Below are 24887 nucleotides of genomic sequence, written 5' to 3'. Positions count from 1 at the left end.
AGTTCAACAAGCGCACTGTAACTTTAACCCAAAACTGTCCAAGTTTGTTCCTGGTTAATTCACCCAAAAATGAAAATTTCGTCATTTACTCAACAACCCATAAAACTTTAGTTCAACTCTGAAACACATGAAGATATTTTTAATGAAACCTTAGAGCAGTGGTCTCCAACCCTGCTCCTGGAGAGCTACAGTCCTACAAATTCCAGCTCCAACCCCAATCAAACACACCTGAACCGTGAGCTAATCACGGTGTTCAGGGCTACTTGATAATTACAGACAGGTGTGTTGGAGCAGGGTTGGAACTGAAATCTGAAGGGCGGTAGATCTCCAGGAGCAGGGATGGAGATCCCTGCCTTAGAGGTTTCTATCCCACTATTGAAAGTCCAGGTAAACAAAACTTAGGTCATGAAGGCGTCAAAAACTGAATCCATATTTAGAGAAACGGTCACTTTATACATTGAAAATAATTGTCGTAGAATCAATTTTCAGTCGGAATTTGCTAATAAATTAATTAAATAATTAAAAAGAAACAGCAAGTAACACACTGAATTACTGTAAATGTAAAATTATGAAGTTCTGAAATATTTTCTTGTTATTTACAACGTCAAAAAAATCTTTTCTTTTCTTTTTTTAAAGTGTATGTACAACAGACTTAATTTAGGCTTGTATTAACATGAATGCCCATGCAAAAAGACACACACATGTAGTAAACAGAACACATTCTAGCATGACACACAGTCTCTATCTGAGCACTATGTTTGTCTGTCAATCATTGTTTAAATGTAAATAAAAGCCCTAAATTAAATCTGGAATAAACTGCTTGATTCATGTGGATTCATTTTAAGAGGCCTTTATGACCTTTTCTGATCTTCTACCTTTACCTGGACTTTCAAACCTCTCACCTTTTATTTAAAAAATAAAAATCTCAATTTAGTGTTTTAGGATACTAATTGGTAAAGTTTTGCAAACAAAATATGTGTCCAGTCTCACTTAATACAAGACTTCAGAAGCTCATCAGTCCATGATCATCGTTGCCTGATTCTCCTTTTCATGACTGGTCATGCATGTTCAGTAGCAGACAGACAGTCACTCCTGCTGTTTACACTGACGTTTACTTCTGCATCTGACGCTGCCGAATGTCTGGACGCTCCCTTTGGTCTTTGGTACTGAGAACATGATGTCCATTTTTCCCAGTGTACTCATCTGAGCACAGCACACATTTCCACTGATTTTTGACTATCTGAGATGAGCTGTGGCCCAAAGAGCCCTTGAGTAACAGAGAATCAAGTTGCATTTCTTGATACAGCAGCAGACTGTGTTAAGTGACAGTGTTTTTTCTCCTGAGCCCATGTGGCTATATTTAACATCGCAGCATGAGGTTTCTTATGTAATAACATTTGAGGGCTCAAAGGTCATGCACATTCACCTGAGGAGTCCTGCCTTGCCCTACACGTACGGCTATTTCTCTGGATTCCCTAAATCTTTTCACAAAATTAAGTATGGAAGTTGGTGAAAGACTTAATTTTTTTTTGCGATTTTGCACTGAGACGTGATTTTTTGATTTGTTTGACACTTCTCTCAGTGATAAGCCATGAACCAGTTTTGCTTGCAATGACTGGGATGCTCCTTTTATACCCTTCTACCTGCTCTGCTGTTTTTAATCAGCTCAAGCCTGTATCTTTTACAGCCTTGGTGGAGAACGTTGAACATTTGAAGCCTACAGCCTGCCCTCAAGGTATTATTCCTACTCGCAGTTTTATATTAGTTATTAGTCCGAGTGTCATGGCTATAATTAATCGTTGCTTGGTCAGGTTCTGTTCCTGCCCATTTTAAGCATGCAATAGTGCAGCCTCATATTAAAAATCTAATTTGGATCCTACAGTTTGTTCAGATTTTGCCCTCTGGTCTCATATAGTAAGATGGTTAAGGTCTTTTATTTGACAAAGCTTTTAAATTTGATACACAAAACAATGCTGTTCTTAAATCCAGTTTTTTTTCACTTGAGACTCCTGACTAAAGTCAAGATATTTCTCTTTGTTAAAGACCTTGAGAAAGTCATTCATGCCTTTATTGTTTCAAGACTTGATTATTGTAATTCCCTTTACATATGAGTCATCCAGAAAGCGTTGTTAAATTTGCAGGCAGTCCAAAATGCAGCAGCTAGGATGCGGACAGGCACTCGAAAACGAGAGCACATTACATCGATTCTTTTTTCCCTTCAGTTGTTGCCAGTATGTTTCCAAATAGAATAATGCTTTTATTGTTTGCTTTTAAATTATTAAATGGCTTGGCACCTCCTTACCTTGCAGACCTTTGTCACGGTGTCTGGTTTGTGTATCCCTGGGTGTCCACTAGAGGTCTCACTTCCCCTTATTGTCACCCCACTTTAGAACTGCATTTCCCATAGTCCTGTCTGTTTCATCACTGCTCATTGCACTCAGCTGTCCCTGGTCATTAATCATTGCACTCAGCCAGTTCCTCGTTAGTATTGTAATCACCTGTCTATATATACCTGGTTTGTTTCTGTCTGTGTCACGGAGTCCTTGTTTAATGTCGAGTAGTATCCATGTCCGCCTTGCCTTGCCTTGCCTTGCCTTGCCTTGCCTTGCCTTGCCTTGCCTTGCCTTGCCTTGCCTTGCCTTGCCTTGCCTTGCCTTGCCTTGCCTTGCCTTGCCTTGTGTTCGTGTCATATTTATGTTGTTTGGATTATGTTTGGTTTTGACCCCTGCCTGGACTGTTTACCCTTTTGGATTATCCCTAAATAAACGACTTACCTGCAATTGGTTCTATCACCCGTGTCTCATTGGATCCGTGCCGTGACAGAAGGACTCCGTCAACACGAGAACCAGCGGTATGTCTGCCCATATCTCATCCCCAGCCACAGAGCGGGAGAGAGGCGGTTTTGAGGGAACTCGCCTGGTGATTTTCCGGGGGACCAGGGGAGGTCGCCGAGGAGGGAGTGGCCGAGAGGAGATTCAGCATCGCTCTCAACCATGGCCCCCCTTTGACCCGGGGCTCCTGGGGAATGGGTCAGAGCCACCGTCTCACCATGGCGAGCGGAGAGGTGAGAGGAAGCACACGCCCGCCATGGTGGCGTCACTGCCCATGATGGCCGTTAGATCAGCGCCAAGAGGCAGAATGGACGCCAACCCAGCGCCGCTGCGGTGCATGGCCGCCAGCCCAGCGCCACAACACCAAATGGTCAGCAGCCCAGTACCACAACACAAGATGGCCGCCAGCCTCACACCGCAGCACAAGATGGCCGCCAACCCAGCGCCGCTGCGGGGCATGGCCACCAACCCCGTACCACGAGGCAGGATGGAGGCCAGCCTCACACCTCAGTACCAGATGGCCACCAGCTCAGAGCCTACGCCCAAGATGGCCGCTGACTCATTTTTGGAGTATTTCTCCAGGCTGTCACAGACCCTGGAGGTTCCCAAGACTGTTCACATCAAGGCTGCTGAGCCAGAGCCACAGCACAAGATGGCCGCCAGCCCAGCGCCACAGCACAAGATGGCCGCCAGCCCAGCGCCACAGCACAAGATGGCCGCCAGCCCAGCACCACAGCACGAGAGGGCCGCCAGCCCAGCACCACTGCACAAGATGGCCGAATCTACACCTGTGTTGGCAGACAAGATGGCTGACTCAACGCCCGAGTCTTCCGTCAAGGAGCCACCGGCACGCCATCATAGAGGTCGCAGGAGGAGGAGACAGGCGTCAGCCGTTCCTCAAAGCCCAGAGGACGTTCCCGAGCAGGCCGCTGCCGTCCAGGAGGACGTTCCCGAGCAGGCCGCTGCCGTCCAGGAGGACGTTCCCGAGCAGTCCGCTGCCGTCCCTGGAGGACGTTCCCGAGCAGGCCGCTGCCGTCCAGGAGGGACGATCCCGAGCAGGCCGCTGTCGTCCAGGTGGACGTGCCCAAGGTTCCCGAGGCGGTGCCTGATGCCGAAGCGGTGCCCGATGTTGTTCCCGATGTCGAGGCGGTGACCGATGCTGGTCCGGAGGTCGAGGCGGTGCCCGAGGCTGTGCCCGATGCCGAAGCGGTGCCCGATGCTGTTCCGGAGGCCGATGCGGTGCCCGAGATGGTTCCGGAGGCCGAGGCGGTGCCCGAGATGGTTCCGGAGGCCGAGGCGGTGGCCGATGTTGTTCCGGAGGCCGAGGCGGTGGCCGATGTGGTTCCGGAGGCCGAGGCGGTGCCCGATGCTGTTCCGGAGGCCGAGGCGGTGCCCCGATGCTGTTCCGGAGGCCGATGCGGTGCCCGAGATGGTTCCGGAGGCCGAGGCGGTGGCCGATGTTGTTCCGAAGACCGAGGCGGTGGCCGATGTTGTTCCGGATCCCGAGGCGGTGTCCAAGGCCGTTCCCGAGGCCGTTCCCGAGGCGGTGTCCTTGTCCAATGCCGTTCCTGAGGCCGTTCCTGAGGCCGTTCCCTTGTCCAATGCCATTCCTGAGGCCGTTCCTGAGACCGTTCCCGAGGCGGTGCCCGATGCCGAGGTCGTTCCCGAGGCGGTGTCCTTGTCCGATGCCGTTCCTGAGGCCATTCCCGAGGCGGTGCCCGATGCTGTTCCGAAGGCCGATGCGGGGCCCGAGATGGTTCCGGAGGCGATACCCGTGTCCAAGGCCGTTCCCGAGGCGGTGCCCTTGTCTGAGGCCGTTCCCGATGCCGTTCACAATGCCGTGACCTGGCCATCGCCACAGTCTGCTCCTCACTGGCTCACCGAATGGCAGGTTCCGTTCGGGCCACTCAAATGGCGAATTTCTCCCTGGCCGTCTGCACAACGAGAATGGACTGATCCACCGTGGCCACCTGAACTGCCTGGTCCCTCGTGGTCCCCTGAACTTTCGGGTCCACCATGGCCACCTGAACTGCCTGGTCCCTCGTGGTCCCCTGAACTTTCGGGTCCACCATGGCCCCCTGATCTGACCGAGCCACCTGGGCTGCCAGGGGAACCATCGCTGCCGGTCCCAGTTCCCCTACACGGGCCTGGCCCGCCATCCCTCCCCCTGTTCTGCCTCCACCAGTCCACCTCCCTCCTGGTCTCTTTGTTTTGTTTGGTTTGTTCTGAGGAGCATCTAGAAGCTGCTCCTTAGAGGGGGGGTAGTGTCACGGTATCTGGTTTGTGTATCCCTGGGTGTCCACTAGAGGTCTCACTTCCCCTTATTGTCACCCACCACTTTAGAACTGCATTTCCCATAGTCCTGTCTGTTTCATCACTGCTCATTGCACTCAGCTGTCCCTGGTCATTAATCATTGCACTCAGCCAGTTCCTCGTTAGTATTGTAATCACCTGTCTATATATACCTGGTTTTGTTTTCTGTCTGTGTTACAGAGTCCTTGTTTAATGTCGAGTATTATTCATGTCCGCCTTGCCTTGCCTTGCCTTGCCTTGCCTTGCCTTGCCTTGCCTTGCCTTGTGTTCGTGTCATATTTATGTTGTTTGGATTATGTTTGGTTTTGACCCCTGCCTGGACGGTTTACCCTTTTGGATTATCCCTAAATAAAACGACTTACCTGCAATTTTATCCAACACCATTATTCAATATATACGTGCCGTGACAACCTTCTTAAACGGCACTAAAATAGCACTGGATCCTGTATTTAAATGCTTCTGTATTTTGATTTTATATTGATCTGTTTGTGTTGCAGATAAACTGGTTCTGATCCGAGAGAATAAGACGTGGACTGAAGCTCTGAGATACTGCAGAGATAGGGACATGGACCTGGTGTCGGTGGATTCGGAGCAGATGCAGCGGTGGGTGATGGATGTGACCTCGAGCGCTCTCTCCGATCACGTGTGGCTGGGTCTGCGTCACGCCTGCGCACTGAGATTCTGGTTCTGGGTGAACGGTTGCACCGTGTGCTACAATCAGTGGGCTCCTGATTACGACACTGGACTGAATGACTGCGATAAGACGGTGAGATCCGGAGTCATTAGGACCTGCGATAATCGCTGGATCAGCCGCCCTGAAACTGATAGATACAACTTCATCTGCATCAAGTGAGTGCTGGAGAGTCACTGATTACATGTGATCCAGATTACAAATATTCAGTACTTGTAATTAGATTACACTACATTTTAAAAAGCCAACATTCAGATTACTGTTACTTTCTTATGGATTACATATATTCACACAATGCCAGTAAATTATTCATGTAATCACAAAAGTAATCAAAAATTACTCAAAACCATTAATAAAATTAATAAAAGTAAAAACAAAGTTTTCATTATGTAATTAGTAACCAGCAACAGACCAAATATGTATACAAATGTATTATAATATAATAATCTACCTACTGTGTGTGAGTCAGATAACAGATTATGAAGATTCAGTCAAGACATTTGGACTCAATTCAATTAAATTCAGTTCAATTCCAGTTTATTTGTAAAGCGCTTATCACAATAAATATTGTTTCAAAGCAGCTTCACTGAAAATGTATATTTCAGTGTTACAGTCATGAAGTTTTCTGTTATTGGACTCAAATCATCTCAGTTTAAAGCCTTTAATGTCTATTTGAACTTCTATCATGTTTTCACTTGTTTAAGATCAATTATTTGATTCAGTTTCATGACTCTTGAGGTGATGGAGACAAACATTTACTGTGTTTTTGTTTGTTTGTTTGTTTCAGTTTACTTTTTTATAAATTTTTATTGCATGTTATTTAGTAGTTGCATTTACTTTTCTGGAACTGACATGTTCTGCAAACTCCATCTACAATGACTGCAAATATAATCATATATAATTATAATACATGCAACTTCATGAAAAAAAAAGGGAAAAAAAAAAACTTTTGTATTTTAACATCTGGTTCAGCTTGTTTCCTAGAGTCATTAAAAGGATGATGTGATGGATAATTACATGCTCTTGTGTGTCACATTCAGTTTTAGTTTCATTTTCACAGACTTTTAGTTTGCATCTCATTGTTTCCTGTGTTTCCTTCTGGTTTCCTTGGTCATCATGGTTTCTATGTTCTCATTTGTCACTATAGTTACTGATTATGTTGCTCACCTGTGTCTAGTTAATTTCCTTCATTACTGTGTATTTATCGTCCCTTCACTTGGCATCGAAAATTGTTGACTTGATGACAAAGTGTGTGTGATGTTCCTGAATAAAATCATCTATAATGAATACATGTAAACATAAATGGATAAATGTAACAATTTTATATAATGGTAATAAATATTCATTGAGTGACTTCATGGAATATTTGCACTATATTTGAACATCAGCAGAAGCATTTAAATGTTAAAATAAGTGTTGAAGGATTAAAATAGTGCTTACTGATACTTCTATATTGTGGCAAATTACAGGACCTTCAAATATATACAATGCTGGCAAAAATAAATAAATAACACCTTAGAAACACTTAAAATTAATTAAAAATATATTGTAATGCATGGGAGGTTAACGCTAATGTCCACCTTCGGCTTGCATGCCTTTGACTAGTGATGGAATTGTTGGGTGTAATACCAGTGCTAGCAGTCTAAAATCATTGTGGACTTCCAGTCTGTTGCAGGACTTTGTTTTTATAGCCACAAGGGCACTGAAGGCTGTCTCAGTGAGGTAGGTGGTATGGAATGGACAAATGACCTTGGAAATAAAGGTTTGTATACATTTTATTTCATTTATAAAGTCTTTACTGTGCTATAAATTGTATTATTTTACGCAATGCAACATTAAGACAAGATGTCAGTCAGCAGCGGTCCTTTCGCACGAAGGTAACGCCTTTTGTCTTGCATAACATAAATGGATTTTATTCATTATAATACTGAGTTAAATTTAATTTGATGTTATAATATGTTCTCTAATCTCAGTACGATTGGTGTATGGGCAGGTTTTGGAGTCAGTCATGACATCTCTCAGCTACGAGTGAAACGTGAGGCCACGGTCTAAAGTTTGCAGTTCCCCGGTGAACAGCAGCCCATCACTGGCTCAGATTTCGGCGACACACTGGAACGAGAATTAGCACTATTTCGGTAAAAAAGGGATTACAGAGAACGGTTTTGATACACTTAAATTAAAACTACTTTCAAACGTGCCTTTTTTATTTCTAAAATGCTTGTTAAACAAGTTTAAATGTATGCAATATAGTAAACTATGCTGTATTCACCCAAATAAATTCATTTTGTATTGTATTTTGTGTTCTTGCTTAATAATTAATGTTCATCTTTTGCTTATTTGATTATTGCCGCCTGTAGTAATTCTGTGTGACTTTTAATTTCCAGTCCATTTTCAGACAGCAATATAATATTTTTTTAAACAATAGATGACTTAAAACATCAGCATGGATGGAAATATAAAAATATTTAACCCAACCAGCTGGGTCAAAATAACCCAGCATGAGTTCTGTCCAATATTTACCCAGCGCTGAGTTGCCAAATAACCCAAGCTGGGTCGTTTTTAGAGTGTAGTTTATGGGGTTGTTATCACCATCACCTTTGGATTGATCACTGGATATTAAGTTCATTTTTTTTTATTTTCTCTATACTGTTTTAAAGCCATATAAAATTAAACTGAAAGAAAAAAAAATAATAATAATACTCAGCAACAGATAAAATGTGCAAAATCCACACATTCACTAGGCAAACAGTAATCAACTTATATTATAAAACACTACTAAATCAATCATAGTTATTGTAAAGTTAAAACAACAGTAATTATCTTAATTATCTTACATTTCTTACCTTTAGATGTTGATATTCAGGTGTGTTTGTGTTTCATCTTTTATCAGGACAGACTGATATCACAGATCATTTCTCCTCTTCTGCTCCTCCCATCTTTGGTTTTCCTGGACGGGAAAATTCCCTTCTGTTTTTTACTTCTTTATTCAGGTTTGTTTCCTTCTTTCTTGGCAAAGGCAACAGCACTGAAGGTGTGTGTGTGTTCGTGTGTGTGTGTGTGTGTGTGTGTGTGTGTGTGTGTGTGTGTGTGTGTGTGTTTATATAAGCAGAAAATCCAAAATACACAATGATTTTGTTTTATTCCACTTTATCTATTTGCATCTGTAAATTTTAATTCCAATTTTCTTCACCAGTTCAGCATTACTTACATACAGTAAATCTTTAACTCTAATATGACAACAAAATCAAACAATTAAACGGTTTAAAAAAAAGTACAGAATGTATAAAATTATAATATTTGTAAAAATGCAGAAAGTTGTCTGTTAGGGTTAGTGTGTAGGTTAGGTTTAGGTTATAGTATGCATAACTAGCTCTATATAAAAACAATATATGTCCATCTAATGTCCATTTTTATTTCTACAGGGAAACAGAAACTTGGAAACTTTAATGAGATGAGAAGGAGAATCCGCTGATGTCTGAAAAAGCACAAGTGCATTTATTTATTTATTTATTTATTTTTTGAGTAATTATTCGCAGCGTGAGTAGCCGGGTGCCTTGTGGGTATTTGTTTATAGTTTATTTATGCGTTATTTAAGCAATATGGTTGGGTTGTTGTGTTAGCATTGTTATGTGTGTTTATGTTCAAGTTGGTTCGTTTTACTGCACTGTTATGTGTAACTGCACTGTTAAGTCTGGCCGTCATCGTCAAGAAGAGAGGTGTGTAAGGCAGGGACCCGGTGCTATGGCCTTGTCTTTGCAAGTTCCAGGGGGTCCGCAACTCCTGGTTCCCTGCGCTCTTTGGCCGGAGGTCCTCTGTTGGGTTCATGGGGCAGCTGTGGTGGACACTTTGGGAACATAAAGACAGTGCGGCTGCAGCAGTTCTACTGGCCAGGGTTTCGTCAGGATGCAGAGCTGCACGTCCACTGCTGCAATGTCTGCACGCACAGAAGGGATCCAGCCAATGCTCTCAGGCGTGGTTGGAGCATTACCTAGTCGGGGCGCCCATGGAGAGGATTGGGGTGGATATCTTGGGTCTGTTCCCCATCACAGAGGTTGGCAACCATTTTGTCCTGGTCGCCATGGACTATTTTATGAAGTGGCAAGAGGTGTATGCAGTGCTGGATCAGAGTGCTTCCACGACAGCGCAGCGACTAGTGGATGAGATGTTCGAACTTCATAGTGACCCTAGTTAAAAAGACAAGAACCACTCCCCCACACACTCAAACCAGCGGTTGGTAGTGAAGAAGACAAGAACTACTCCCCTCCACCTTCAAAGTGATGGTCTGCTTGAGTGGTTCAACCGCACCCTGGCCACCCAACTTGCCATCTTGTCAAGCCAGTACCAGAGTGACTGGAACCAGCATCTGCCCCTGGTCCTGTGGGAATATAGGACAGCAGTGCAAGAGTCAAGTCAGTGCACACCGGCGGTGCTGATTTTTGGGAGGGAGCTCCGCATGCCGGTGGACTTGGTGTTCAAGTCGCCACCCGAGCCAGAGATTGCTGGTGGACCAGAACTGGACTACTTCAGGTGATTGAAGGAACTTAAGCACTGTTCACTAACTGGCAAGGGAGGCCTAAGAGGACGTATGACACCAAGGACCATGGGCCTACCTCTGGGCCAAGGAACAGAGTGTAGGTGTTCTTCCCCCATCTTCCCCCAAATTTCAGAGGTGGTCTTCCGAGTCCGAATGCCTGGATGGTGTAGGCGGGTGGTGCTTCAAAAGGACCTTTTGGCACCGTACCACCCACAGGCCCCAGAACAAGAGACTGGTGGAATCCAGGGCGGCTCCCCACCATCTACTCCCAGTGCTGAGATGGACAATGACGGATTCAGGACTAAGCCTGGCGCTGGAGGTAGAACATCAGGGAGGCCGGAGCGTGTTTGATGCCGGCCAGGACATTTGTGGGATTTTGTTGTGGGAGATTAGGGTTGTTGGGGTACTAACCCACTTTGGGGGGAGGGGTTATGTAATGACCCAGCATGAAGCGTGAGCACACACCACGAGCAGCTGGGTGCATTATGGGTATTTGTTTATAATTGATTATGCATTATTTAAGCAGTATGGTTGGGTTGTTGTGTTAGCATTGTTATGTGTGTTTATGTTCAAGTTGGTTCACGTGGGTTGGATTCATTTTACTGCACTGTTATGTGTAAGTGTGGCCGTCACCATCATGGAGAGAGGTGTGTAAGGCAGGGACACGGAGGTATGGCCTAGTCTTTGCAAGTTTTCTTTCTGTGTTAAAAATAAAAAGGGAAAAGAAGACAGTGCAGCCTCCTGCCATTTGATTCTGTCAGCTCGCCTGCTTCTAGAGACCCTCGTGGTCGTGCAGTGTCTGAGACACGAGTGCTCTCACTCTCCGTCAGCCAAGCGTAAAAGTCGTGCCCCATAGATGATAGCACCCCACTAGCAATTAGCTCAGTAGCAGTCTACTGGCCTAGTTTAGCTCCAGACAGCCCATGCTCTGATGAACAACCGCCAGTTGTTACAATATTAATGAACTGTTATTATTTTCGCCTTCCTTGTCTCAATCTCCAGTGTCTCATGTGTCGGTGTGATATTTAAATTATTTCCCTATTAATTTACATATTTTTCTTACAGATTGAATCATCAGGACAGAATCTGAATATGTGCCATTCTTCCTCAAGATGATGATGATGGTAAAAAAAAAACCATAGGACCGATCCAGGAAACCAGGAGTGCTTTTCAGGTAAAATATGCAAAACAATCAGAATCTGAGTGTTTTGTCTGTTTTAAAAAAAAACTCTTGTTAGAAACAGGATTATAAAAACTAATAAAATATGCTACATGAAATAAATTTAATCATAATATTTTAGCTAGTTGCAAAGGCAACATTTCTCATCGCTAAGTTAACTTCTTGTAATAATTGACTAAATCTCTCTCTCTCTCTCTCTCTCTCTCTCTATATATATATATATATATATATATATATATATATATATATATATACACACATATATAGGTATATATATATATTGTATATTGTAGCAGAAATATTACAGTTACAAACAAACTTTATGTTTGGAGTATTTCTGCTGTATTTCTTTAAAATAAACAAGAGAAGGCCAGAATGTGTCTTTTGTGGTGAAAAACTGTCAAATGACAGCATGACACCAAACACAATGAAAAGACAACAGGAAATGAAGCATCCAGAGACAATCAGTAAAGATCAGGGCCTGTATTCATGAAAAATCTTAGTGCTAAGAGCTGCTCCTAGTAACACAATTCTAAGAAAATACTTAGAAATGTGGGTGTTTCCTCTTAAAATTAAAGAAAAACGTAATTCAGAAAGCATCTTAACACATAAAATAGGTCTTAAGGTCCAAAATGTTTAGAAGTATGAACAAGGACTTAAGAGGCTTAAGAGTTTCTTTAGCAGAAATTGGGAGAAATATAGGAGAAATTTAGAGAAATTGGACAAAACATGAAGAGGGAGAAGAAATGTGTTGCACACAATGCATGATAATGCGTTAACAAGATTCTACACATTAGATCGTGCAGGGATCATGTTTGTGACCGATCTTATTAGTGACACACTAACATCTCTGACTGTTTTGTCCAATTTCTCCTCTGCTAAAGAAACTCTTAAGCCTCTTAAGTCCTTGTTCATACTTCTAACCATTTTGGACCTTAAGACCTATTTTAAGTGTTAAGATGCTTTCTGAATTATGTTTTTCTTTAATTTTAAGAGGAAACATCCACATTTCTAAGTATTTTCTTAGAATTGTGTTACTAGGAGCAGCTCTTAGCACTAAGATTTTTCATGAATACAGGCCCTGATCTTTACTGATTGTCTCTGGATGCTTCATTTCCTGGTGTCTTTTCATTGTGTTTGGTGTCATGCTGTCATTTGACAGTTTTTCAACACAAAAGACACATTCTGGCCTTCTCTTGTTTATTTTAAAGAAATACAGCAGAAATACTCCAAACATAAAGTTTGTTTGTAACTGTAATATTTCTGCTACAATATACAAAATACATACACACTATATACATAGTTTTAGTCATTTATTACAAGAAGTTAAATTAAACAGAGATGAGAAATGTTGCCTTTGCAACTAGCTAAAATATTATGTTTAAATTTATTTCAGGTAGCATATTTTGATGGTTTTGCATATTTTACCTGAAAAGCGCTCCTGGTTTCCTGGTTCGGTCCTGTGTTTGTTGTTTTTTTTTTTTTGTTTTTTTTTTACCATCATCGTCATCTTGAGGAAGAACGGCACATATTCAAATTCTGTCCTGAAGATTCAGTCTGTAAGAACAATATGTAAATTAATAGGGAAATAATTTAAATGTCACACAGACACATGAGACACTGGAGATTGAGACAAGGAAGGAGAAAATAATAACAGTTCATTAATATTGTAACAACTGGCGGTTGTTCATCAGAGCGTGGGCTGACTGGAGCTAAACTAGGCCAGTAGACTATTACTGAGCTAATTGCTAGTGGGGTGCTAGCATCTATGCGGCACGACTTTTACGCTTGGCTGACAGAGAGTGAGAGCACTCGTGTCCCAGACACCGCACGACCACGAGGGTCTCTAGAAGCAGGCGAGCTGACAGAATCAAATGGCAGGAGGCTGCACTGTCTTCTTTTCCCTTTTTATAGGGAAGTCGTGGCCTAACGGTTAGAGAGTTTGACTCCTAACCCTAAGGTTGTGGGTTCGAGACCCACGCCAACCACCTTGAACATAAACACACATAACAATGCTAACAAAACAACCCAACCATATTGCTTTAATAACGCATAAATAAACTATAAACAAATACCTATAATGCACCCGGCTACTCACGATGCATGCCGGGTCATTACAATATAATTCATTAAATAATAAATGCACTTGTGCTCTTTCAGACCTCAGCGGATTCTCCTTCACATCTCATTAAAGTTTCCAAGTTTCTGTTTCCCTGCAGAAATAAAAATGGACATTACATGGACATATATTGTTTTTATATAGAACTAGTTATGCATACTATAACCTAAACCTAACCTACACACTAACCCTAACAGACAACTTCCTGCATTTTTACAAATATTATAATTTTACACATTCTATACTGTTTTTAAACCATTTAATTGTTTGATTTTGTTGTCATATTAGAGTTAAAGATTTACTGTATGTAAGTAAAGCTGAACTGGAGAAGAAAATGTTTAAATACATGTATTGAAATTAAAATTTACAGATGCAAATAGATGAAGTGGAATAAAACAAACTCAGTGGGTATTTTGGATTTTCCGCTAACATAAACACACACACACACACACACACACACACACACACACACACACACACACACACACACACACACACAAGTTCAGTGCTGTTCCCTTTGGCAATAAAGAAGGAAACAAACCTGAATAAAGAAGTAAAAAACAGAAGGGAATTTTCCCGTCCAGGAAAACCAAAGATGGGAGGAGCAGAAGAGGAGAAATGATTCGTGATATCAGTCTGTCCTGATAAAAGATGAAACACAAACACACCTGAATATCAACATCTAAAGGTAAGAAACTTAAGATAGTTAAGATAATTACTGTTGTTTTAACTTCACATTAACTATGGTTGATTTAGTAGTGTTTTATAATATGTTATAAGTTGATTACTGTTTACCTAGTGAATGTGTGGATTTTTTTTTTTTCAGTTTAATTTTATATGGCTTTAAAACATTATAGAGAAAATAAACAAAAATTAACTTAATATCCAGAGATCGATCCAAAGGTGATGGTGATAACAACCCCATAAAGGTTTTCTCACACTTAATTTCTATTATAATAATTATAATTATTATATGCGCAAAACAAGAAAATAAACTAAAATGTAGTAAAAGTAAACAAATAATAATAATTCTGGAGGTTTTGAAAGCAGAAATGTGCAGCATAAAACAGTACACTGTAAATAACACTCATATTCTCAAAGGTAAAAGACTAAAAGGTAAAAACATGTTTAACTACACTCTAAAAAATGCTGGGTTAAAAACAACCCAACTTTGGTTATTTGGCAACCCAGCGCTGGGTAAATATTGGACAGAACACATGCTGGGTTATTCTGACCCAGCTGCTTGGGTTAAATATTTTTCCCACCATGCTGGGGTTGTATGTTTTAAGTCATCTATTGTTTAAAAATTATTATATTGCTGTCTGAAAATAAGCTGGAAATTAAAAATCACACAAAATAATCAGCAATAATCAAATAATCAAAAGATGAACATTAATTATTAAGCAAGAACACAACATACAAGACAAATTAAATTTATTTGGGTGAATATAGCATAGTTTACAATATTGCATACAATTAAACTCATTTAACAAACATTTTAGAAAAAAAAGACATTTTAATTTAAGTATATTGATACCGTTCTCTGTAATCACTTTTTTACTGAAATAGCGCTAATTCTCGTGCCTTTGTGTCACCAAAATCTGAGCTGGTGATGGGTTGCTGTTCACTGGGGAACTGCAAACTTTAGACCGTGGCCTCACGTTTCACTCGTAGCTGAGAGATACCGTGACTGACTCCCAAACCTGCCCATACACAAATAGTACAGAGATTAGAGAACATATTATAACATCAAATTAAATTTAACTCAGTATTATAATGAATAAAATCCATTAATGTTATGCAAGACAAAAGGCGTTACCTTCGTGCGAAAGGACCGCTGCTGACTGACATCTTGTCTTTATGTTGCATTGCGTAAAATAATAAAATTTATAGCACAGTAAAGACTTTATAAATGAACTAAAATGTATACAAAACCACTAATAAAAAAAATATCCCAAAAAACCTGCAGCGGTGGCAGCAGCACTAAGAAACAAACTCTACCCAAAAAGACCAAAAAAGCACATTAACTCACCATAACTCATCATCCGTATTATACAATATCATACAAGCACATCTAAATAAAAAAAAATAAAAAAAAACTAACATAAACCCCAGCAACTTAGTTACAGAAAAACTACCCAGCACATGGGTAAAAATATTAAAAACAACCCAATAAAATGACTCAACCGGCTGAACCCAGCATTTGGGTTAAAAAATAAAACAAAGATATTTTTAGAGTGTATTTAACAGTAAGTTCTCACTATATGGTCAAAAAATAATAAATCTAACATGACATTTCACGTACTCTACCTTTAAAGTACTTTTTAACTATATCACTTTATCTGTGTTTTAAGATGGTTGTCAGTGTATTACAGTGAGGAAAAAAATTATTTGATCTCCTGCTGATTTTGAAAGTTTGCCCACTTACAAAGAAATAAAGGGTCTGTAATTTTTATGGTAGGTTTATTTTAACGTATAGAGACAGAATATCAACCAAAAAATCCAGAAAAAAAAAAAAAACATTATATAAAGGTTAAAAACTGATTTGCATTTCGGTGAGTGAAATAAGTATTTGATCCCCAAGCAAAACATGACTTAGTACTTGTTGCAGAAACCCTTGTTGGCAAGCACAGAAGTAAGACGTTTTTGTAGTTGGTCACCAGGTTTGCACACATCTCAGGACGGATTTTGGTCCACTCCTCTTTACAGATCCTCTCTAAATCCTTAAGGTTTCTTGGCTGTCGTTTGGCAACTCGAAGTTTCAGCTCCCTCCACAAATTTTCTATAGGATTGATGTCTGGAGACTGGCTAGGCCACTCCATGACCTTAATGTGCTTCTTTTTGAGACACTCCTTTGTTGCCTTGGCGGTACGTTTTGGGTCACTGTCTTGCTGGAAACCAATCCATGACCCATCTTTAGTGTTCTGGCTGAGGGAAGGAGGTTCTCGTCCAAGATTTTACAGTACATGGCCCCGTCCATTTGCCCCTCAATGCGGTGAAGTCGTCCTGTACCCTTAGCAGGAAAACAGCCTCAAAGCATAATGTTTCCACCTCCGTGTTTGACTGTAGGGATGGTGTTCTTGGGGTCACAGTGGGCATTTCTCTCCCTTCAAACAGAACGAGTCGATTTTATGCCAAAGAGCTCAATTTTGGTCTCATCTGACCAGAGCACTTTCTCCCAAGCCTTCTCTGAATCATTAAGATGTTCTTTGGCAAACTTTAAACGGGTCTGTACATGTGCCTTCTTGAGCAGGGGGACCTTGGGGGCGCTGCAGGATTTCAGTCCATTGCGTCGTAGTGTGTTACCAATGGTTTGCTTGGTGACTGTGGTCCCAACTGCCTTAAGATCATTAATGAGCTCCTCCCATGTAGTTAGGGGCTGATCCCTCACCTTTCTCATGATCACCCTTACCCCATGAGGCAAGATCTTGCATGGAGCTCCAAACCAAGACCAAATGTTGTGCTTATTTATTGTAATGGTTATTTTGTATTTCTTCCATTTCCGAATAATCGCACCAACAGTTGTCTCCTTCTCACCAAACTTCTTGCTGATGGTCTTGTAGCCCATTCAATCCTTATGCAGATCTACAGTCTTGTCTCTGACATCCTTTGACAGATCTTTGGTCTTGCCAATGGTGGTGGGAGAGGTTGGAATGGAAGATACCGATTGTGTGGACAGGTGTCTTATACACCTAACGAGCTGACATTAGAAGTAACTTCTTAAAGTGACAGGACTAATCTGTAGGGATGCAACGATTAACCGCGAGCCGGATGAAAATCAAATTAAATATGTGACGATTCAAATCGGTTGAGATGCTTAACAATCGCAAATCAATAAGGGGTAGGAGTCTATGTGAATGTAAGTCTGAGGGGAACTTACTGTCTTTAGAAAAGTTTAGATGGTATTTTGTTCTTTTCATCTTGCCTCTGTACAATGCATATTAAAGTTCATAAGTGCAGCGCTGCTTTGTTTACAGTGGAAACCAAGGAAACACTTTAAGCGCCACCTGTTGGCAGAGAGTTAATCTGCGTCTCGTTCAGCTCGTCTGCTGTTTCTGTTTCATGCAGATATTTTTTATGTATAGTTTCACAAAACTGAAGTCTAATCATTGTTTTTCCTTAAAATTTGGAAATTATACAATCTAATTTGGATGAAAAACTGCTCATGTTGCATGTATGCAGCATCTTTGTTTGGATCATGATTAAAATGCAGTGGTTGATTCTAATTTTAAATGGAAAGAGCACAGACAAAGCCTTATTTTGTTTATATGAAGAGATTTATTTTTTGTGTGTTACATATTTATTTGATTTGGGGCTTGTTTTAAAATTTAAATTTAGTTTTGTTATTTACATTTATATTATATTTAAAAATATATATATTTAGCAGACACTTTTATCCAAATAAACTTACAAATGAGGACAATAGAAGTAATCAAAACCAACAAAAGAGCAATTGTCACAAATCCATCCTCTGTGGCTCCCTCCGATCACCACTAGAGGGAACCATCACCAGAGTGCTAACCAATCTTTTCGGACTCCATTTCCCACAATGCCCCATGCCTGAGACTAGGCAAGGCAAGGCAAGTTTATTTATATAGCACATTTCATACACAATGGTAATTCAAAGTGCTTTACATGAAAGTAAAATAATCATTAAAAAAATAGTGATAAAATAATCACAAAAATAAAACAACGAGTTTCAAAACTTTGAAAATGACTTAAAAATTAATTTAAAATGAATTTAAGACAGCGCAATCATTTTGGGTTGCATACAATACAGTGCAATTCATAAAATACAATGCAATCAGTTCGGACATCGCACAGTGCTCATTTAATAAATGCACAGCTAAACAGATGAGTTTTGAGTCTGGATTTAAAAGTGACTAATGTTTTAGCACATATGATCTATTGTGGAAGCTGATTTCAACTGCCGGTGGCATAACAACTAAAAGCAGATTCTCCTTGTTTTGTGTGAACCCTTGGTATTTCTAACTGACTCGATCCTAATGATCTGAGTGCTCTGTTAGGTTTATATTCAGTGAACATATCTGCAATATATTTTGGTCCTAGGTCATTGAGTGATTTATAAATGAGTAAAAGTACTTTAAAATCAATCATAAATGTAACTGGAAGCCAGTGTAAGGACCTGAGGACTGGTGTGATATGCTCAGATTTTCTGGTTCTAGTCAGAATCCTGGCAGCAGTGTTCTGGATGAGCTGCAGCTGTCTAATGGTCTTCTTGTGAAGGCCGGTGAGGAGACCATTACAATAGTCCACCCTGCTGGTGATAAAGGCATGAACAAGTTTCTCTAAGTCTTGACTGGAAACCATCTAATTTTTGCAATGTTTTTTTAGATGATAGTGTGCTGATTTATCTACTGCTTTGACATGACTACTGAAACTAAGGTCTGTCTCCAGAATCACACAAAGATTCCTGACTTGATTTTTAGTAGTTTGTCGCTTAGAGTCAAGGTTTGCATTCACCTTGAAAACTTCATCTTTGTTTCCAAATGCAATAACTTCAGATTTTTTCCTTGTTTAACTGAAGAAAGTTCTGGCACATCCATCTGTTAATTTCATTGATGCATTGGCAGAGGGAGTCAATGGGGCTGTACTTATTTGGAGATAAGTCTAGGTAAATCTGGGTATCATTAGCATAGCTGTGATAGGCAATTTGGTTCTTTCTTATTATTTGACTTAGTGGGAGCATATACACGCTAAACAAGAGCGGTGCAAGAATTGAACCTTGTGGGACTCCGCATGTCATGGATGTCCACTTAGACTTATGCTCTCATATACTCACATAATAACCTCTCCCTTCTAGGTATGACCTGAACCATTACGCCCGACCCAGTTTTACAGTCTCTGTAGAAGTATGTTTTGATCGACAGTGTCAAACGCAGCACTGAGATCTAGTAATACCAGTACTGATATTTTGCCAGAATCAGAATTTAAGCGAATATCATTTATTATCTTAATAAGCACTGTCTCTGTGCTGTGATGCAGTCGGAAACCAGATTGAAAATTGTCCAGGTATCCATTTGAGTTTAAGTATTTGTTCAGCTGATTAATAACAACCTTTTCTATAATTTTGACTATAAAAGGAAGATTTGATATTGGTCTATAATTGCTCAAAAAGGTGTTATCAAGATTAATCTTTTTCAGAAGGGGTTTAACAACTGCAGTTTTTAGTAAGTTTGGAAAAGTTCCAGAAAGAAGTGAGGTGTTCACCATTTCTAAGAGGCGCAATGCGACGCAAGGCGCAGCCCTAGTGTGTTTGCTAGTTTCAGTCCAGCGCCGTTCGCATTTTCCCATCCAGCGCCACGTTGTTTAATTCCCATGGGCGTGCTGGTCTAAAAAAGAGGTGTGTTCAGGCGCATTGCTGGCGCATTGCTATTTTAAGGAGCTGAAAATAGACTGCGCCATAGACCAACTCAAACCTGGTCTAAAGTCTGGCGCAATGTTTTTTCTTTGTCATTTAAAGAGCCTGTTAGTATAGGCGGGTCCACAACATGTGTACACGCTGCTTATTAAAAACAGGGACGCACAGCAGCACACAAACATGCCAAATATTCAAAATTATAGGATTACAATGCATACGAATTTTTTGTAGGCTAATTAAATATAAAAATGCCTTCATGTCATAATGGATAGTCATCGCATGTATCAGAATTAGGCTATCTATTTGCTCTCACACGAGCAGCTCCGTTTCATCTCGGAGACGCGTTCTGTCTTTGCACTTGCCAAATTCCGCCGTGTAAATAGCAAATCTGTCATGGCACGAGCGCAACTGGCTCTTAAAGGGAATGGAAGATGAGACTCTGATTGGTTTATTGCACGTTACGTCCAAAAAATACCCATTACTCATTAAGAGAATAGGGACAACCCATTTAGACCATGTGCCCCGGCGCGCCAACCGTTTTTCCGTCATTAAAATAGCAAAAGTGGATTTGGACACGCCCTGAGTGCACCTGCGCCATGCGCTTTACACTTTGCATTTAGATCATTAAAATAGGGCCCTTTATCTTCTTTTTGATATTGCGGCCGAATCTGTCTGACCTCTGCATAACTTGAGGATTTGCTAATCGCCTTCCTGATATTAATGATCTTCTCAGAAATGAAGGAAAGAAATTCATTGCATTTGCTGTCTGAGAGCATTTCACTGGGAATCTGACTTGGGGGGTTTGTCAGTCTCTCAACAGTAGCAAAAAGAGTGTGAGTCAGAGTATGTGAGCGGAGCTGAGCGGGAAGAATTTGCGCTCCACGCTCAAAGTATTTCATAATTACTCCACTCAAGCTCCGCTCTGGGTGTTCAATTTTCCGCTCCTCGCTCCCTCCCCCACTCCGTCCTTATACTCCTCGCTCCGTTTTCGCTCCACAGTATTATTTTTTTTTTTTTTTAATAACACCAGTCTCTGATCAGAAGATGCATGTAGTGTAAAACGAATACGCAGTACTAAGAGAAGAACATCCATACTTTATTGGAATTTTGAACACTGAACAGCCCCAAACCAATAGCTCACTTTTAAACAAAGCAAAATAAAAAATAACTGTTGAATGAGGCTAAATTAAATAAATTATCAATTGAAAAACATTATATTAAATTATCAAACGAAAAAACATTACATTAAATAAAATAAATCACAAACTAGAATATGAAGTTAAACAAATTGCCAAACGAAAAAATATAGATCTCTTTTAATACCGACCTTCAGATTTTTTTTCCACGTGTGAGCGAAAAACTTTATCGTGTTTCCTTGACACATGCCTTTTAAGATTCCACAATGAATCTTTTGACGTTGCAATCACCTCCCCGCACTCGCGTTCTCCTTTGTCATCACTACCTTTTATAATACATTTATATTTTTTTCCCCCTTCTTCACGGTAATATTTCAGAAACTCCATTTTTCTGTCTCTCTTTACCTGTGCTTACTGCTTATTACCAACTTATAAAATCGTCCATCATATAATGGAGATGCACAGGTGGAAATCGCGAGGGTGTCGGTAAAAATATAATTAAAATCATGTGATAAATTACTTACATGATATATACTTTATATAAATGTTTGTGAAAGTACTAATAAAACAATACAAATGCAAACAAATGCAAAATATGATTAGAAACATTTTGAGTCCCCCTCCGTCTCCTGACAGTGGTTTGGTCCTGGGACTCCTGGGCTGCGTTCAGCCCCGACAAAACGTTGCAAAACGTTTTTTTAACGGAAACGGTGGCGTGTTGAACACCCTGTTGTGATGACGCAAGCGTTGCAACTATGGCAGCTGAGAAGGCCATTCTCTGTGTTCTTTTTGAAGAATTTTCGGAGCCTGATGATATTGATATAAATACTTGTTTAATACTGCAAAGTACCCTCGATGTTACAGTCACTGCCCTTGCCGTCCAGAATGAAAGAGAACATCTTACCAAATTCTGACTGAAAACACATCTATTTTATCTCCTGGTAGCTAATCAATTCTAATTTAAATTATTTTATTTCTAGTTCTTAATTTTTAAATACCTTGTATTAATTATCATTCTCATTTTTTGTAAAGCACTTCATTACCACTGTGTATGAAATTTGGTATATAAATAAACTTGCCTTGCAATGAAGTTAAAAATATAAACAACTACATCATCATGGTGATATGCTATATTTTACTATAAAACTCTTACGGCAAACATGTCTTCTAATGTCTTCAATTGTTGCATATACCGAGCTGCAGCGGACACATTTGTAAACTACTTTACTAGGACCCATTGTGCGAGGTGTCTCTTTAATACCGCGTGGTTTATATACATGCTGCCGCTGATTGGGCCGACATTTCTGACACTCCCACCAAACAAGAGAAAACGCATCTCAAACCCGTTGCACACCGTTGCACACCGTTTCCAGGAAACGTGTCGTTCAACCCGGAAAACGTAGCAAAACGTTGCGCACCGGTGTGAGCTTGAACGTGCCCCTGGCTCGTGATTGGTAATTGAGCGATAGTGGAGCGTTTCGGAGCGAGAGAAAATCACAACGCTCCGACATTTAAAAAATCCGCTCCTCGCACCTGGCAAAATCACGCAACTCCGCTCCTCGCTCCGCTCCCACTCCGCACCGCTCACATACTCTGGTGTGAGTGTTATTTAAGTTACTGTTTATAAGGTTTGAGAAGAAACTCTGTCTAGCTGCAGCTAGTTCCACATTGAAAGTACAAAGGCTATCTTTATAGATGCTATAGTGAATTTCAAGTTTCGTCTTCCACCACATCCGCTTAGCTTTTCTGTATTGTCTTTTTATACTCTGTACTGCTGTTGATTTTCTCCAAGCTAATTTCTGTCTACCAGACTTCTTACTGGCTATTTCAAGAGCAATATCATCAATGACATTCTTAACTTTTGAGTTAAAGGAATCAAGGAGAAGATCAACAGAGTCTGCATAAATGTTTGGTGTTAAAAATATAGCCTCCATAAATAGCACACTAGTGTTAATGCATCTCTTTCTGACAGAGACCGATCTAGATTCAGTGGTAGCAGAGATCAATATATCAAAGAAAATACAGAAGTGATCAGATAGTGCTACATCCTTAATAACAATGGATGAAATGTTTCAACCTCTACTGATGATCACGTGATAAAACAGAAATAGAGAAAGCTACAGGCACACTGGGTTCCCGCTTGTTCTGTTAACATTTGTGAATGTTGCTGCTATTATAGCGGGGACCCGACACATATCACTGAGAGCTGCTATCAGTTGTTTTTGGTTCACCTATAGCAGATGGAGGGTTTGGGCCCTGGCATTGTGGCCCACAGGCTTTGGTGGTTAGGGGACCCGCCATTTTTTAGTTGATATCTGGGGGCTTGCAGTGAATGAGTGGGAGAGTTTGGTCCCAGCATAAACCAGTCCCTCCATTTTCTGCGAGAATCTTAGAAGTGGAGATGCTGGAGTGAGGGATAATGTGTCTGGTGAACGGGGCTGTGAATCTGGTGTTTCCAGTGGCTGTGATATGTTGTCCTGGATTCCCTGGCTGTTTTCCAGAAAGTCGTCCTTGGGAGCTGTTCTGATACAACACAGCCTGTGATGAGCTCTGTGGGCAAGGCTCAGCCGGGATGGTGTCCATGAACAGTGCTTGTTGTGGCTGAGTGGTGTTATCAGTGTCCTTGTGGGATGTGTCAACTACATGACGACTCGGATCAGAGGTGTCTGTGCTGAATGGATTGGCACACTCTGCTGAGGGATGATGGAGGGAAAAGTAAATATTGTCCTTAAGCACTCTAGCACCAAGTTTGTTTGGGTGGAGGCCATCTGGTTTAAACAGTTGTCTATGGCCCCAGAAAAAGATTGAAGTTGTCGATGAAATTCACTCCTTTTATATTGCAAGATCTTTGTAGCCGTGTGTACAGCCGAAGCAACCGTGAAAACATTAGTTCCCATTGCTGGGAGTGGTCCACTGATGAACGACTGATCTTAGAGTCTTCGAAGTGTTTCAAAGTGTTCACTGAAATCCTTCTTAAGGAGTTCTGACTGCTCTTTCTGAATTTCATTCTTCCCCACAGGGATGATGATTCGATTTGCAGTCTTGTTCTTCATCAGAATGTTCTGAAGTTCCTTGTTCACATCAGAGACGGTTGCTTGAGCAAGGTAGCATGTTGTTGTATTCCTGCTACTGATGTTTCTGATAATAGAGTCACCCACTATCAGAGTCCTGGGCTCGGCTGCGCTCTGAGCTGAATGTTGTTTGTCTGTTCAACCTTGAGCGCCTGTTAGTAGCGGGGTTAGCTGCTGGCTGACCCGATCCATGTTTAATCACATTTGGGGATTCCTCACCCACATTCATTAATGTCTCAAATCTGTTCTCAAAATGTATAGGGGGTGGTAAAATACCAGTATTCACAAGCCTTTGTCATAGCCGAATCTGGGGTAGAGGATGATATGGCAGCAATACGGGAAACTCGTGACAATCTGATGTCTCGTGTTCCTTTGGGTCTCGCTCCCTGTTTGTGCCATCGATTAGTGTGATGATCAGTTTCAGTTTATTCCTCTACACTTGGTATAAACTGTTGAGATTTACTAGATTCATATGACTCACCGGCTGTATGCTGAGGGGGTCTGTAATGACGGTCTGCTGAGTGTTCCGCCTGTTTTGGAAGTCCAGCAAGTAATTTTTTTGTTTCAAGAACCACAATCCTTTGTAGTATAGTATATATAGAAGTATATATTAGTATAGTATCTATACTT

General features: G+C 41.0%; 2 protein-coding genes across 2 annotated transcripts in view; both read left to right on the top strand.

Moving 5' to 3' along the window:
• LOC109081706 (macrophage mannose receptor 1-like) overlaps positions 1-24887 on the top strand; it is a 57770-nt gene that overhangs the window by 3336 nt on the left and 29547 nt on the right. The gene's annotated exons all lie outside the window — the stretch shown is intronic.
• On the top strand, positions 1587-6243 carry LOC122141954 (snaclec 1-like). Its single transcript, XM_042750892.1, has 2 exons — positions 1587-1735; positions 5642-6243. The coding sequence occupies exons 1-2, from the start codon at positions 1612-1614 to the stop codon at positions 5995-5997; spliced, it is 480 nt and encodes a 159-aa protein (XP_042606826.1). The 5' UTR covers positions 1587-1611; the 3' UTR covers positions 5998-6243.

This window comes from Cyprinus carpio, chromosome B23 (assembly GCF_018340385.1).
Source record: "Cyprinus carpio isolate SPL01 chromosome B23, ASM1834038v1, whole genome shotgun sequence".
In the NCBI taxonomy this organism is placed as follows: domain Eukaryota; kingdom Metazoa; phylum Chordata; class Actinopteri; order Cypriniformes; family Cyprinidae; genus Cyprinus; species Cyprinus carpio.
This window is presented reverse-complemented; position numbering and strand designations above follow the sequence as displayed.